Source organism: Carcharodon carcharias, chromosome 26, assembly GCF_017639515.1.
Source record: "Carcharodon carcharias isolate sCarCar2 chromosome 26, sCarCar2.pri, whole genome shotgun sequence".
NCBI classification, from domain to species: Eukaryota; Metazoa; Chordata; class Chondrichthyes; order Lamniformes; family Lamnidae; genus Carcharodon; species Carcharodon carcharias.
In genome coordinates this window covers 7,246,284-7,262,730 of record NC_054492.1, presented here as the reverse complement: position 1 = coordinate 7,262,730, position 16,447 = coordinate 7,246,284, and the positions used below count along the sequence as shown (strand labels likewise).

At 43.9% G+C, this 16,447-nt stretch overlaps 1 protein-coding gene across 8 annotated transcripts in view; it reads right to left on the bottom strand.

Moving 5' to 3' along the window:
• Nucleotides 1-16,447, bottom strand: part of arnt2 (aryl-hydrocarbon receptor nuclear translocator 2) — a 355,307-nt gene that overhangs the window by 117,631 nt on the left and 221,229 nt on the right. For all 8 annotated transcript variants that reach the window (XR_005941438.1, XR_005941437.1, XR_005941439.1 and 5 more), the window contains exons 12-13: nt 3,971-4,046; nt 3,631-3,754 (exon numbers count right to left, since the gene is read on the bottom strand). Coding sequence is in view for 5 of the 8 variants with exons in the window: in XM_041174967.1 (XP_041030901.1) it covers nt 3,631-3,754; nt 3,971-4,046 (200 nt within the window). In the remaining 3 variants the exon portion in view is untranslated. The remainder of the gene's footprint in view (nt 1-3,630; nt 3,755-3,970; nt 4,047-16,447) is intronic.

Sequence of the window (16,447 nt, the reverse complement as noted above, 5' to 3'; positions counted from 1 at the left end):
AACTACCAGTTAATAGATGAAAGGGTGACAGGACAAGATTTCATATTTTAAGACATTTACTGTAACAAACAGACTAAAAGCACCACTGACTAAACAATGGTTATAGACAACCTATATTTTAATAATTCCCTTTCTTATTTTTAGCATAACTAAAAGAACGTACTTCACAGGTATACTTCACATTGTCCTTTATGTAGACATTCAATTCTCCTAAGGTCAGTCCAAAATGGTTCTTAGCTCCCGAGGGTTTATTTCTGTTCTTTTCATTTCTCAATTTGGTGACTTCTAACCCCAGAAGTGCCCTTCATACTGACAGTAATACTGGCAATCCTCCCTCTAGCACAAGCTAGGTGAATCTTCAAGCTTCACTTTCACTCCTCAAGAATTTGGTTTTTTCAATCCGAGCATGAGCTTCCGCCCACAATCAGGCAGAGTGAACCATACAGACTTTCAGCTCTGAGCTGCTCTCCCTCTCCCAGATCCTGGCAGACCAACCTGTCTGTGATTTCCAGTAATATTTTAGAAAGCTTGTAACCTGATATCACAATGGCTTCCTCTGTATCCTTTCCATCTCAAAGCCCATCACCATAGCAATGTGCATCACAACAAGTGATTAGGAAGGCAAGTATAGGCATTTATTGCAAGAGGAATGCAATATAAAAGTAGGCAACTTTTACTGCACCTGTACAGGGCTTTGGCGAGAACACATTTGGTGTTATGTGTATAGTTTTGGTCTCCTTATTTGAAAAAAGGATACAATTGCATTAGCAGTTTGGAGGAGGTTCACTCGAGTCATTCCTGGGATGAAGGGCTTATTTTATGAAGAAAGGTTGAACAGTTTGGATCTTTATCCATTGGAGTTTAGAAGAATGAGAGGTGATTGCATTGAAACATACAAGATCCTGAGGGGACTTGATAGGTTGGATGTTTCCTGTTGTGGGGAGACTAGAACTAGGAGACACAGTTTAAGAATAAGAGATGAGATTATTTTTCTCTCAGAGGATTGTTAGTCTGTGGAATTCTTTTTCCCAGAAAGCAGGAGCAGCTAGGTCACTGAATTTATTCAAGGCTGTGTTAGATAGATTTTTAATAGACAAGGGAGCCAAAGGTTTTGGGAGCAGACAGGAAGTTGGAATTGAGACCGCAACCAGATTAGCCATGATCTTATCGAATGGCAGAACAGGCTCGAAGGGTTGAATATCTTACTCCTGCTCCTAAGTCCTATGTTCTTATCACACAGGCTTTGTATTCTGGTAGCTATCCTTGAGAGCCCAACTCACTTTCATCTTGGAACTAAATGGAGAGGTAAAGCAAAACTGTTTACAACCCACATTCTCAACACTTTTCTGGGGCTCTGGAGACTCATAGGATGGAATTTTCTAGCCCTGCAGGGTCTTCTGGAGCCGTCAATGTGAATGGAGATTTCGATGGTTGCCTGCCGCAGTTCGGGGGGTGAGGCGAAAATTCCGGTCATAGTCTATCCACTGTTTGCACACAGTCTGTTGCCATTGTCTCCAAGCATACACCACTTACACCAGTAAAGCAACATGGGCCCTTTAAATCTCTAACAATAAGGTCACCCAGGCTGCTGTCAGGCAGACATTAGCACCGATCACATGACCCCCTAACATTTGTTCTTGTCATCAAAGCCTTAATGAGACTGCTGGCATTATCTTGCTTCTTCTCTGGCTTTCTTTAAGCCTCATGTCTCAGTGTTATCCACTCATCTCCTTTTTTTCCCCTTCTTCTACTGTTTTTACCCTCAATTTCTCCTTCAATTGTTGCCAGGAAAGGGGTGTTAGATCTTGGTTTCCAATTGTCCATATTTGGCTATTTTTCTCTCTGTAACTGTACTTAGCAACGCTTTTGATTCCATCTAATCCACGTAATTGGCTTTCTGTCCATCCAGCATCATATTCAAAAGATGCTATCCTCCACCCCTCCTTTTTCTTTAGAGTTCAACTCCAGCTTCGTTTTACCCTAAATTTAAAGGCAGTTCCAAAACATAAAAATCTTACAAACCTCATAATTGTAACAATGTTCCCTCTGCCCCAGAATGCACGCTTTCTACACTGTATCTGGAGAACGATAGCAGGCTCAGGGATCTTAATACAGAATGATTACTCTGCACAGCAGCTGCTGCATAACTGCACTCAGTACAAAGAAGAGTGTAAGATTACCCAAGGTGTTAGCTTGGTTTAAGTGATATCACTCTTTCTTTAAACAGGTGGTCAGGAGTTCAAATCCACTCTAAATCTTGAGCACATAATTTAGCTGACAGTTTAGTGCAATTCTGAGGGGCTGGTGAATTGCTGAAGATGCCATTTTCTGAAACAACATTTAAACCGAGCCACTTTGTGCCTGCTCGAGTGGATAAAGAAGAATATTTGTAGCACCGCAAGAATTTCTCCAGTCTTGCAGCATTCCTCCCTTTTCCATTAGCATCAGAAAAACATAGATCAACTGTTTATTTATCCCATAGATTATTTCTAGGATCTTTGTGCATTTTCTTATTGAATAGTAACTGTAATTTGAAATTAAGTTGTGGGTTCTGAAAGGCTTTGAAACATCCTGAGGAAGCTAGTGATGCCAGTTCTTCTCTTCATAGCTCTAGCTATCTTTGGGAATCAGGCTTCCAAGTTATACTATCATTTTCTGAAACTGCTTTATGCTGATATGAAAATGCTGGTGTTGTGGAAGTTTGAGACTATGATTTATGCATCTTCTGTTCTTTTAGTAATAGCCGTTAAAATTCTCTATTTGAAAATTACAATACCGACGACAGGCAAAACCACAAAAACATAAACACAAGGCCCAAGACAACAAAAAAAAAATTGCTGGAAAAACTCAGCAGGTCTGACAGCATCTGTGGAGAGAAAGACAGAGTTAACGTTTCGAGTCCATATGACTCTTCTTCAGAGCTGAGTTTTTCCAGCATTTCTTGTTTTTGTTTCAGATTTCCAGCATCTGCAGTATTTTGCCTCTATTCAAGATCCAAGAGTCTGGAACTGCGTTTCCATGAATTCTCAAACAGCTGCAGAACTGCTGTCAATGATTTGTGAGGTAACTACTAGGTGACAAGCCTTCCTGACTAGCAGGCAAATAAACACAAATAGGCAGGGCTAAATTATCTTCAACGTTACATGCACCTCCAATAGCAGCAGTTTGCTTTGAAAAACTGAATTTTTTGGTTCCTCAAGCTTACAATGAACTTAACACACTTTAATTAAGCCTTCCTTTATTGCTATTATCGTTGCTTTATTTGAAGACACAATTGAAATTAATGATCTAGTTGAAGTCATCCCAAGCATAAGTTTTAAAAATGAAGATGAAAAACGAAATAAATCTGGAATCTCCAGTCACTGTTATTTTATAAATGCCAAAGTTTTAAAAACAGCATTAAAGTTTAAGGTCTTGGAAACTATCCTTGTCTGCTTTTTAGGCAGCTAATTTTAAGGAGCATTCCTTTAGGAAAATAAAAACAAGTTGGGAGAGGGAAAGGAAGAATGTAATGTCTTAAATATTTTAATAGAATAAAAATAAGTTTCAATTAGTCCTGTTCTTAGGTTACAAGTTTGTGGCTGTTAAATGTTTCAGCTGTCACTGACTTAAGCTCATAATTCAACTTACCAGGTGAAATACCAGTGTAGATATCTGTGAACCTGGGGTCTCTGTCTTGAGAAAACAACGGGTCAGTTTTGTCAATTGACTTCCCATGCTCTTGGACACCAGCAGATACGGTTGGAACAGGGACCTTTTAAATAAATGATGACATGAAACCTATTATAACCATCAATTCTTTCTGGAGTGCAGGCTTTGATCTAACTAGCAGACAGGTTTTCTACTTGTTTATTCAACATGTTGAATTGTGTAACCGTGTATCCTCTGGATAAATATACAATGTCATTCCATGGGCTAGGCCACCTTTGAAGTATTGCTTGTGAAAATATAATGTTTTTGTATGCATTACCTGGGAAGGGTCATAGGAAGGTAGACCTTCTCTTGGACCGACTTCAAGTTCAGCCTGTTGTTGCTGCTGGAGTTGCCTGTAATGTAGAACATAAGCACAATGGGGAAAAAACAAATCATGACAGTACCCTAATTACTTTTACTACAGAAAGCAGAACTGGCTGTGCAGCTGCTTACATATCAGGAAACACCATCACTTCCAGCCAAATCTTAATTTCTAAATGATTACCGATTTCCCCCCAACAGCTGAAACAGTAATTACAAACCAGCACACTATTAAAATATCACATTCTGTTTTTATTTCTGACCTCAAATTTGAATTCCTCAACAATTTTGTGAGAATGTATCATAAAAGTATATTCTTCTGTAGTCAGAGACAAGCATTTGAATTGATTACTCAGGCTACAGAAGAGTTTTTAAAAGTTATCAAGATCATTTCATACTAATCCAAATATTAATAATTCTCTTTTCTCTACTTATTCATTCATAGGATGTGGGTGTCACTGGTAAGGACAGCATTTACTGCCCATTGCTAACTGCCCTTGAGAAGGTGGTGAGCCACCTTCTAGCATCACTGCAGTCCTTGGAGTGAAAGTGCTCTCACAGTGTTGTTAAGGAGGGAGTTCCAGGGTTTTGCCCCAACAAAGAAAAATATATCTTTCCAAGTCAGAAAGGTTTGTGACTTGGAGAGGAATCTGTTGGCGGTGGTGATCCCCTGTGCTTGCTGCCTTTGTCCTTCTGGATGGTAGAGGTCACAGGTTCAGAAGGTACTGTTTGAAGGAGGTTTGATAAGTTACTGCAGTTCATCATGCAGGTGGCACACACCACTGCCACTGTGTGCTGGCGGTGCAGCAAGGGAATGTTTAAAATGGTGAATGGGATGCTGATCAAGTGGGCTGCTTTGTCCTGAATAATGTCGAGCTTCTTGAGTACTGTTGGAGCTGTACTCATTCAGGCAAGTGGAAAGTATTGCATCACACTCCTGACTTGTGTTTTGCAGTTGGTGGAAAGGCTTTGGAAATCAACAAGTAAAATAGTTGCTGCAGTATACCCAGCCTCTGACATGCTCTTGTAGCCACAGTATTTATGTATCTGATCCTGTTAAGTTTCTGGGCAATCCCAGTACCCAGGATGTTGTTGGTGGGGAATTCCTCTATGGTAAGGCCACTGAATGTCACTATTTATGTATGTGGTCTGTGTTGTAGCTTTGACAGGTTAGCATCTCAATTTCAGAACTGCCTGGTCCTGCTCCAGGCATGTTTTCCTACAGTCCTCTTTGAACGATTGTTGGTCCACCAGTTTGATGGTAATGGTAGAGTAAGGGATATGTCAAGCCATGAGGTTACAGATTGTGATGGTATACAATCCTGTTGCTGTTGATGGTCCATAGCCTAGCATGGATGCCCAGTTTTGAGTTGCTAGATCTCCTGTGAGCTTCTCATTTAACATGGTGGTAATATCACATTACATGATGGGAGGTTGTTCTCAGAGTGAAGACGGGCTTTTATCTCCACAGCGGCTGTGCAGTGGTCTCTCCTACCAACAATAACATGGATGGATGCATCTGTGACAGGTAAATTACTGAGGACAAGTAGCTTTTTCCCATGTGTTGATTCTGCAACACCAGTGTGTCAGACACAACTTCAGTCAACTGATGCTGCTAAGTCACTGGTGACCACTCTTGAAGCCCCTCCACAGTACATTCTGTAACCTTATTACCCTTAGTGCTTTTTCCAAGCGGTATTCAACATGTAAGAGTGCTGATTCATCAGCTGAGTGACAGCAGTGTGTGGTGATCAGCAGGAGGTTTCCTTGTACTTGTTTGGGTTGATGCCATGAGGCTTCATGGTGTCTGGAATCAATGCAAAGGACTCCCAGGCTATTCTTTCTTGTCTGTATCCACTGTGCCACCACCTCTGGTAGAACAGGATATTGCCAGTGATGGTGATGGAGGAGTCTGGGACACTGGCTGAATGATGTGTTTCTGAGTATGACTATGTCAGGCTGTTGTCAGTTCTGTTGAAGGGTCATGAGGACTCGAAACGTCAACTCTTTTCTTCTCCGCCGATGCTGCCAGACCTGCTGAGTTTTTCCAGGTAATTCTGTTGTTGCTTGACCAGTCTGTGGGAAAGCTCTGCCAATTTTGGCAGAAGTCCCGAGGTGTTAGCGAGGAAGACTTTGCAGGGTTGACTGGGCTGGGTGCGCATGTGTTGTGTCTGAGCCCAATGCCTAGGGGATGCCAGGTGGTCCATCCAGTTGTATTCTTTTTGCAATTTTTGTAGCAGTTTGATAAAATGGACTGATCTGCTAGGGCATTTCAGAGTTAATAGTAACCACTTAGCTGTGGGTCTGGAATCACATTTAGGACAGACTGGGTCAGGACGGCAGGTTTCCTTCCCTAATGAAAATTAGCAACAGCTTCAGCATTAGCATTACTGAGACTAACATGTTATTCCTGGCACTCTTCTGTACCGTAAGAATTGGTTGGTCAACAATCAAGTAACAACACTCAACACTGGCCTAGACCAAAGCAGCCTCAAAATGATCTAGGGAGGTATGGTACGAATGTTTCCTTTCTTGACTTCAGTTTCAATCTGGCGCCAAGTCAAGGAAATCTCCAGGTGTCCAGCAGCAGTGATGTCATTAGCCAGGATAAGCAGCCAATGACGTGGAAGTATTTTCATAGACAGCAAACCAGGATGTATAAAGCACCAAATTCCTTCACTATTAATTACAGATAAGGAATTGCAGAATTACAAATAAGGTTTTACAGATAAGGAAATAAATAATTGAGGCATATGCATGGGATTAAGGTAGAAACTAAAATATTATAAACAAACTTTAAGAAAAATGTTTCAAAAATGTGGAACTTATCATCACTATAGGGAAATGTGATGTTGAACAAATATTAAATTACTGGACCAATCAGGGTGTTTAGCAGTAACAATGAACTTAGTTCACCAAAAAACCCAGTTACACCTCATTGAACAAGGTGTAACTTTTTAAATGGGTTTTCAAAGCAAAACCAAGAGCGTAAGAGTTAAAGCTTTCACCATTTCAGTGATTTCCAACTGATTGCAGTCTGAGGAGACTTCAACAGCGCACCCTCTAGAGAAGTACAGAATCACTGAGTGGAATTTTCACGGCCCCATGGGAGCAGGTTTAAAGGCGGGACCTGGGGGAAAATTACAAAACTTGGTGCCAGGTCAATGGGTGATCTTCCCCGAGGTGCATGATCACCAGCAGAAGTTACCCACCCAGCAGCAGGTGGCCAAACTGCATAGATAACGGTCCATTTGTGGGCTGACTGGGGACGCAGCAGGGATCTTCTTAGTGCCAGGTAGACCCACCAATGAGGGCCAAGCCCAGCTGGTACCTGGAGGCAGGTGTCAATGGCTGGCATGGGAGGCCCACAAGGCCTCCTACACTCACCCTGCCTACCAGAGCTGCAGCCAGCCCGTGGAGGGAGGTCCCCAACACAGGTGTGGCTTTGCAGCTGTTTGTTTTATTTAACTGGGTACCTCTTCAGAGGGTACCTAAAGATGGAGGTGCCCTCATGGTCCTTACCCTTCAGCGGGTTGGATCTGCAGCTTCAGAAACTTGCCCATCAACCTTAATTGGACAGGAATCCCAGAGGTGACCTCTCAATTTGCCGTCTCCAGAAGATATCCAAAGAGGGTGCCCTGACAGCCAGTGTGGGGTCGAGACCTGAAAATGGTCCTGCACCATGATTATTTTCAAAGGGGCGCAAGATTCCGCCCACGGGGCACAACTTCTGGATTTGTGTTTAGCCAACTCCAGAAGTTGCTGTCAATTTCAGATGAGTGATGATGGCGAACACTGACAGTTTTGCCATCATCACTGCTGCAAAATCAGGACTTATATGATTCTATAATCACACACAGTCTAGGGAATGGTTTCAAACTGGATGATAGATCTGTAACTTGGAGGGTGGCAAAGAACAGGCATTGTCTTTTCATGTGACCTCAAAAGGGCAGAAAGTGGAATCATACATCTCGGGCACAAAAAATAATTATTTTTATGTCCTGTTTGAATATTTTCCTTCTCATCTCCAAATTTCCAAAACCGTTCCCTCCTTATTGCTTAAAGTCATTATAACAGAGACACTAAAAACTACAAAAAGTAGAGAATTTATGCTGAACTTGTATCAAACCTTGGTTAAGCTTCACTTGCAGTACCCTGTCCAGTCCTGGATGCCACACTATAAAAGGGATATTGAGGCATTCAAGAGGGTACAAGAAGATACAAGGATATCAGAAATATGAAATTATTTTCAAAAGGGCACAAGGTTCTGCCCACTGAGCACAACTTCTGGATTTCTGTGTTTAACTGACTCCAGAAGTTGCTGTCAATTTCAGATGAGCAATGATGGCGAACACTGTCCTGTGTATATCCATATTAGGAAAGGATAAACAGATGAACAGCCTGTGTCTCTCTTCTCTTCAAAATAGAAAGTTAAAGGGTAACCCCAAATAGGTCTTTAAAACCATGAAGGGTTTTGATAGAGTAGACATCAAGAATATATTTTCACTTGTGGGTAAGACCAAAGCTACAGGCCACCAATATAAGATAGTCACCAAGAAACCAAATAGGGAATTCAGAAGAAACTTCTTTATCCAGAGAGCAGTGAGATTTTGGAACTCACTACCAAAGGGAATAGTGGAGGCCAATGGTGTAGATGCACTTAAGGGCTGGCCATATGAGTATATGAGGGAGAAGGGGATAGAAGGTTATGCTGATAGAGTTAGATGAGGAAGGATGGGAGAAGGCTCCAATGGAGCATAAATGAAGCAAATGAAGCATAGGTCAAATAAACAGTTTCTTATTGTATTTTCTATTCTACCACATAAAATCAGAACTCTGCACATGATTATCCAGGGAGCCTATCCATCTCACACCTCAAGGCCTGACGTGAAGATTACAATTGCAGCAGAACTCAAGGCCTCCTTGCCCTGACACATGCTTCCTTCCACAGCATTTTGTCCTGTTTCGGCTCCACCTGTTTTCTCCCTCCAGGGCCCCAGCTGCTTTGGCTCTGATCCCATTGAGAGAAATTATTGCAGGAAATTGAACTGAAGGAAGTCGACACAGGAGGCAGAGATTGCTAGAATAACAACGACCAGAAGCAGTGAAAGACTTATAGAAATATAAATAGACTTTAAGAATGTAACACGGACCCATTAAGAAAAGCAGAATGATAAAGAGAAAAGGAAATTGCAGGGTAATAAAAGAAGAAAACTATAACAGAGAAAAGTAAAGGGAGATTGGGCACAAAACTTACCTTAATATAGCATTTTTAATATTGTAAAACAGCTCAAGGTTCTATACAGGAGTGTTATCATACCAAACCACATAACCATAAGATAGGTGAAAGAGGTAGGTTTTAAGGAGCGCCTCAAAGGAAGAAAGTAAGGTTAAGAAGTGGAGAAATGTGGGGAGACAATTCTATAGCTTGGGGACTGGATAACTGGTTGCCAACAGAGGGGCAAGGCAAATTGAGGATGCACAAGAGGCTATAATTGAAGGAATGCAGAATTCACAGAGGGTTGTAGGGCTGTAGGACATTACAGAGATAGAAAGGGGTAATGCCATGGAGCAATTTTAAAAATGTAGTTCAGCGAGCACACTGGTGATGGGTGAACGGGACTTGGTGCAAATGGGGTATGGGGAGCAAAGTTTGGGATAAGCTCAAGTTTTAATAGGATGGAACATGCAAGTCTATCCAGGAGAGCATTGGAATAGTCATATCAGTTGGTTACCAAAGCATGGTTGAGGGTTGCAGTGGTAGGGTACTGAAGTAGTTGCGGAGACAGGTGATAAGAGATCAGTAGAAATGCGGAGACAGAGAGACTGATTTAAAAAAAAACAAACAGAACACAGGAAGAGCAACACAGGTGGTGTTGAGGGAGGCGTAGTGGTATTGTCGCCGGACTAGTTATTCAGAGATGCAGGATAATGCATGGTAGAATCCCACCATGGTAGATGGTGAAATTTTAAAACAATAAAAATCTGGAAGTAAAAGTCTAATGATGGTCATGAAACCATTGCCCTTTGTTGTCAAAACCCATCTGGTTCACTAATGCCTAGGCAAGGAGATCTGCCTCCCTTACTTGGCCTACATGTGACTCCACAGCAATGTGGTTGACTCTGAAATGACCTAGCAAGCTGTATCAAACTGCTAAAAAGTCTCCAAGGAATGAAACAGGACAGACCACCTGGCATCAAGATAGGCACCAGAAACAACAACAGCTCACTCAGCCCCATCAACCCTGCAAAGTCCTCCTTACTAACATCTGGGGGCTTGCGCCAAAGTTGGGAGAACTGTCTCATAGACTAGACAAGCAACAGTCCGACATTGTCTGTCAGATATGATTCCATTAGTATGACTATATCCCAGACACCACCATCACTATCCTTGGGTACATCCAATCCCACTGGCAGGACAGACCCAGCAGAGGTTTTTGTTTAATTCATTCACCGGATGGGGGCTTCGCTGGCTAGGCCAGCATTTATTGCCCATCCCTTGTTGCCCTTGAGAAGGTGGTGGTGAGCAGCTACCTTTTTGAACTGCTGCAGTCCATGTGGTGTAGTTACACCCACAGTGCAGTTAGCAAGGGAGTTCCAGGATTTTGACCCGACAACAGTGAAGGAACAGCAATATATTTCCAAGTCAGGGTGGTGAGTTACTTGGAAACGAACCTCCAAGTGGTGGTGTTCCCATCTATCTGCTGCCCTTGCCCTTCTAGATGGCACTGGTCGTGGGTTTGGAGGGTACTGTCGAAGGAACCTTGGTGAATTCCTGCAGTGCACCTTGTAGGTGGTAAACACTGCTGTTACTATGCATCAGTGGTGGAGGGAGTGAATGTTTGTGGATGTGGTGCCAATCAAGCAGGCTGCTTTGTCCTGGATAGTGTCAAACTCCTCGAGTGTTGTGGCAGCTGCACTCATTCAGGCAAGTGGGGAGTATTCCATCACATTCCTGACTTGTGCCTTGTCGATGGTGGACGGGCTTTGGGAGTCAGGTGGCGAGTTACTTGTCACACAATTCCTAGCCTCTAACCTGCTCTTGTAGCCACAGTATTTATATGGCTAGTCCAGTTCAGTTTCTGGTGAAAGGTAACCCCCAGGATGTTGATAGTGGGGGATGCAGTGATGGCAATGCCTTTGAACTTCAAGGAGCGATGGTTGGATTCTGTCTTGTTGGAGATGGTCATTGCCTGACAATTGTGTGGCGTGAATATTACTTGCCACTTGTCAGCCCAAGCCTGGATATTGTCCAGGTCTTGCTGCATTTGGATATGGACTGCTTCAGTATTTGAGGAGTTGTGAATGGTGCTGAACATTGTACTATCATCAGCAATCATCCCCACTTCTGATCTTACGATGGAAGGAAGGTCAGCTGAAGATGGTTGGGCCAATGGCACTACCCTGAGGAATTCCTGCAGTGATATCCTGGAGCTGAGATGACTGACCTTAAACAACCACAACCATCTTCCTCTGTGCTACGTATGACGCCATCCAGCAGAGATTTTCCCTGATTCCCCTTGACTCCAGTTTTGCTAGGGCTCCTTGATGCCACACTTGGTTAAATGTGGCCTTGGTGTCAAGGGCAGTCACTTTCACCTCAGGAGTTCAGCGCTTTTGTCCATGTTTGAACCAAGGCTGTAATGGGGGTTGGGAGCTGAGTGTATCCAAACTGGATGTTAGTGAGCAGGTTATTGCTAAGCAAGTGCTGCTTGATAGTACTGTTCATGCCCCCTTCCATTACTTTACTGATGATCAAGAGTAGACTGATGGGGCGGTAATTGGCTGGGTTGGATTTGTTCTACCTTTTGTGTACAGGACATACCTGGGCAATTTTTCACATAGCTGGGTAGATGCCAGTGTTGTAGCTGTACTAGAACAGCTTGGCTAGGGGCACGGCAAGTTCTGGAGCACAAGTCTTCAGTACTATTGCTGGAATATTGTCAGGGCCCATAGCCTTTGCAGTATCCCATGCCTTCAGTAGTTTCTTGATATCATGTGGAGTGAATCGAATTGGCTGAAAATTGGCACCTGTGATGCTGGGGACCTCCGGAAGAGGCCGAGATATATCATCCACTCAGCACTTCTGGCTGAAGATTGTAGCAAATGCTTCAGCCTTATCTTTTTCACTGAGTGCTGGGCTCCCTTGTCATTGAGGATGGAGATATTTGTGGAGCCTCCTCTTCCAGTGAGTTGTTTAATTGTCCACCACCATTCATGACTGGATATGGCAGAACTGCAGAGCTTAGATCTGATCTGTTGATTGTGGGATCACTTAGCTCTGTCTATCACTTGCTGCTTATGCTGTTTGGATTGCAAGTAATCCTGTGTTGTAGCTTCACCAGGTTGACACCTCATTTTTTGGTGTGCCTGGTGCTGCTCCTGGCATGCCCTCCTGCACTCTTCATTAAACCAGGGTTGATCCTCTGGCTTGATGGTAATGGTAGAGTGGGGGATATACTGGGCCATGAGGTTACAGATTGTGTTTGAGCACAATTCTGCTGCTGTTGATGGCCGACAGCGCCTCATGAATGCCCAGTCGAGCTGCTAGATCTGTTTGAAATCTATCTCATTTAGTAACATGCCACACAACACGTTGGAGGGTATCCTCAATGTGAAGGTGAGATTTCGTCTCCACAGCGACTGTGAGGTGGTCATTCCAATGATACAGTCATGGACAGATGCTTCTGTAGCAAGCAGGTTGGTGAAGATGAGGTCAATTATGTTTTTCCCTCGTTGGTTCTGTCACCACCTGCTGCAGGTCTAATCTAGCAGCTATGTCCTTCAGGACTTGGCCAGCTGAGTCAGTAGTGGTGCTACCGAGCCACTCCTGGCGATGGATTGAAGTCCCCCACCCTGAGTACATTCTATGCCTTTGCCACCCTCAAAGCTTCCTCCAAGTAATGTTCAGCATGGAGGAGCACTGATTCATCACCTGAGGGAGAGCGGTACATGGTAATCAGCAGGAGGTTTTCTTGCCCATGTTTGACTTGATGCCATGAGACTTCATTGGGTCCAGAGTCGATGTTGAGGACTCCCAGGCAACGCCCAGGTTGCATACAGTGGTATACAGTAGGGAGGGAGCTTCCCCAGGAGCCTTCCCTCAGCTGATGAATCAGTGCTCCTCCATGTTGAACACACTTGGAGGAAGTAGTGACGGTGACAAGGGTGCAGAACATACTCTGGGTGGGGAAATTCAATGTTCATCGACAGGAGTGGCTCAGTAGCACCACGACTGACCAAGCTGGCCGAGTTCTAAAGGGCATAGCTGCTAGACTGGGCCTGCGGCAGATGGCGAGGGAACCAATAAGAGGGAAAAATATACTTGACCTCATCCTCACCAACCTGCCTGCCGCAGATGCATCTGCCCATGACAGTATTGATAGGAGTGACCATCTCCACATGTACTGTGTAGCGAAGTCCCGTCTTCACATTGAGCATACCCTCCATCTAGTGTGGCACTACCACCATGCTAGATGGGATAGATTTTGACCAGATCTTGCAACTCAAAACTGGGCAACCATGAGACACTGTGGGTCTCAGCAACAGAACTGTACCCAACCACAATCTGTAACCTCATGGCCTGGCATCTACCCAACTGTACCATTACCACCAAGCCAGGGGATCAATCCTGGTTCAATGAAGAGTGTAAGAAGGAATGTCAGGAGTAGCACCAGGCATACCTAAAAATGAGTTGTCAACCTAAAGAAGGTACAACACAGGGATACTTGCGTGCCAAACAGCGTAAGCAGCAAGGGATAGACAGAGCCAAGTGATTCCGCAACCCAACGGATCAGATCTAAGCTTGGCAGTCCTGCCACATCCAGTCATGAATGGTGGTGGACAATTAAGCACACCGGAGGGGCAGGCTCCACAAATAGCCCCATGCTCAATGATGGAGGAGCCCAGCACATCAGTGCAAAAGATAATGCTGAAGCATTCGCAACTATCTTCAGCCAGAAGTGCCGAGTGGATGATCCATCTCGGCCACCTCCGGAGGTCCCCAGCATCACAGTTGCCAATCTTCAGCCCATTTGATCCACTCTACGTGATATCAAGAAACTTCTGAAGGCACAGGATATTGCAAAGGCTATGGGCCTTGACAATATTCCGGCAATAGTACTGACGACTTGTGCTCAAGAACTTGCCGCGCCCCTAGCCAAGCTGTTCCAGTACAGCTATAACCCAGCAATGTGGAAAATTGCCAAGTATGTACTATACACAAAAAGTAGGACAAATCAAAACCCGGCCAATTACCAGCCCATTAGTCTACTCTCGATCAGTAAAGTGAAGGAAGGGGTTATCAACAGTGCTCTCACGCAGCAGTTGCTTAGCAATAACCTGCTCACCAACACTCAGTTTGGGTTCCACCAGGGCCACTCAGCTCCCGGCCTCATTGCAGCTTTGGGTCAAACAGGGGCAAAAACACTGATCTGCAGAGATGAGGTGAGGTAAGAGCAGCTGCCCTTGACACCAGGGCCGCATTTGACTGAGTGTGGCAGCAAGGGGCCCTACCAAAATTGGAGTCAATGGGAATAAGGAGGAAAACCCTCCGCTGGTTGGAGCCATACATATCACAGAGGAAGATGGTTGTGGTTGTTGGAGGTCAGTCATCTCAGTTCCAGGACATCACTGCAAGAGTTCCTCAGGGTAGCGTCCTCAGCCCAACCATCTTCAGCTGCTTCATCAATGACCTTCCTGCCATCATAAGGTCAGAAGTGGGGATGTCCGATGATGATTGCACAATGTTCAGTGCGATTCGCAACTCCTCAGATACTGAAGCAGTCTATGTCCAAATGCAGAAAAACCTGGACAACATCCAGGCTTGGGTTGACAAGTGGCAAGTAACATTCACATTGTGCAAATGCCAGGCAATGACTATCTCCAACAAGGGAGAATCTAACCATCGCCCCTTGACTTTCAAAGGCGTTACCATCACTGAATCCCCTACTAACAACATCCTGTGGGTTACCATTGACCAGAAACGGAACTGGCCCTGCCATATAAATACTGTGGCTGCAAGAGCAGGTCAGAGGCTAGGAATCCTGCAGCAGGTAACTTACCTTCTGACTCCCCAAAGCCTGTCCACAATCTACAAAGCATAAATCAGGAGTGTGATGGAATAATCTCCACTTGCCTGGGTGAGTGCAGCTGCTGCAACGCTCAAGAAGCTTGACACCATCCAGGACAAAGCAGCCCACTTGATTGGCACCCCATCTGCAGACATTCATTGCCTCCGTCACTGATGCACAGTAGCAGCAGTGTGTACCATCTACAAGATGCACTGCAGAAGCTTACCAAGGCGCCTAAGACAGCACCTTCCAAACTCACGACCCACTGCCATCTAGAAGGATAAGGGCAGCACATACTTGGGAACACTACCATCTAGAAATTCCCCTCCAATCCACTCACCATCCTGACTTGGAAATACATTGCTTTTCCTTCACTGTCGCTAGATCAAAATCTTGGCAATGCATCCCTAACATCACTGAGGATGTACCTACACCATATGGATTGCAGTGGTTCACGAAAGCATCTCATCACCATCTTCTCAAGGGCAATTAGGGATGGGAAATAAATGCTGGCCTAGCCAGTGAAGCCCACATCCCTAGAATGAATGTAAAAAGAGGCACAGGAGAGCCACAGAACTATTCTTTCATGGTTCCTCAAATTTCCGATGTCCTGCATATTGGGTACCTCTAAGACAGACAGGATCTGAAATGGACAAGTCTCCTCTGGCTCACAATGTTCAGCATCTTGAAAATACAAAGTACTCCCAATACAGCACCATGAAGCCAACCCAATCTTGGAGTTACAGGTCTGAGGTCTATCCCTGCAGGCTCCCAGTTCTGCCTTGACTAAGAAGGAGAAGCCGTGAGAGACCGCTTTGAGGCTTTAAGAAATCAAGAGGCAGAGTGTGGGTTACATATACCACACAACACACAATATATCTCAAACTAGTCAGAAGCAAAAGGTATGAGATGTCTATTTGTAGTTTCCTTTAAAAAAAATTGACGTTGAAATATATTTTCCATTTCATAGCCGATACAATTTGAAGGAACCCTAAGTATTGACTCAAGCTAAAATTTGTGACTCAAAGTGGGTTGGCATCGAACTCAATCAATTAAAATGATGCCATCATACAGTTACATTGAAAACACTATACCATATGTAATAAATGGTAGTATTCCGAGGAGACCTTTTGAAGTTTCATTCTGTCAAAATGTTGCAAAAGACGTGCAACGATAACCATAATCCTGATTTAGTGCTATCAGTCCTGGAGCAGAGGCAGGAGCTAATAAAAATCTGATTACTCTGAAGGCATTTAAAAGAAACAAGTTATATAATATTCTAATTAAACATTTAAAAAAAAAGACTCCTTCCCAAAAGTTTAGATGGAATAAATTAAATTTATGACCAAGTGATGGGTACA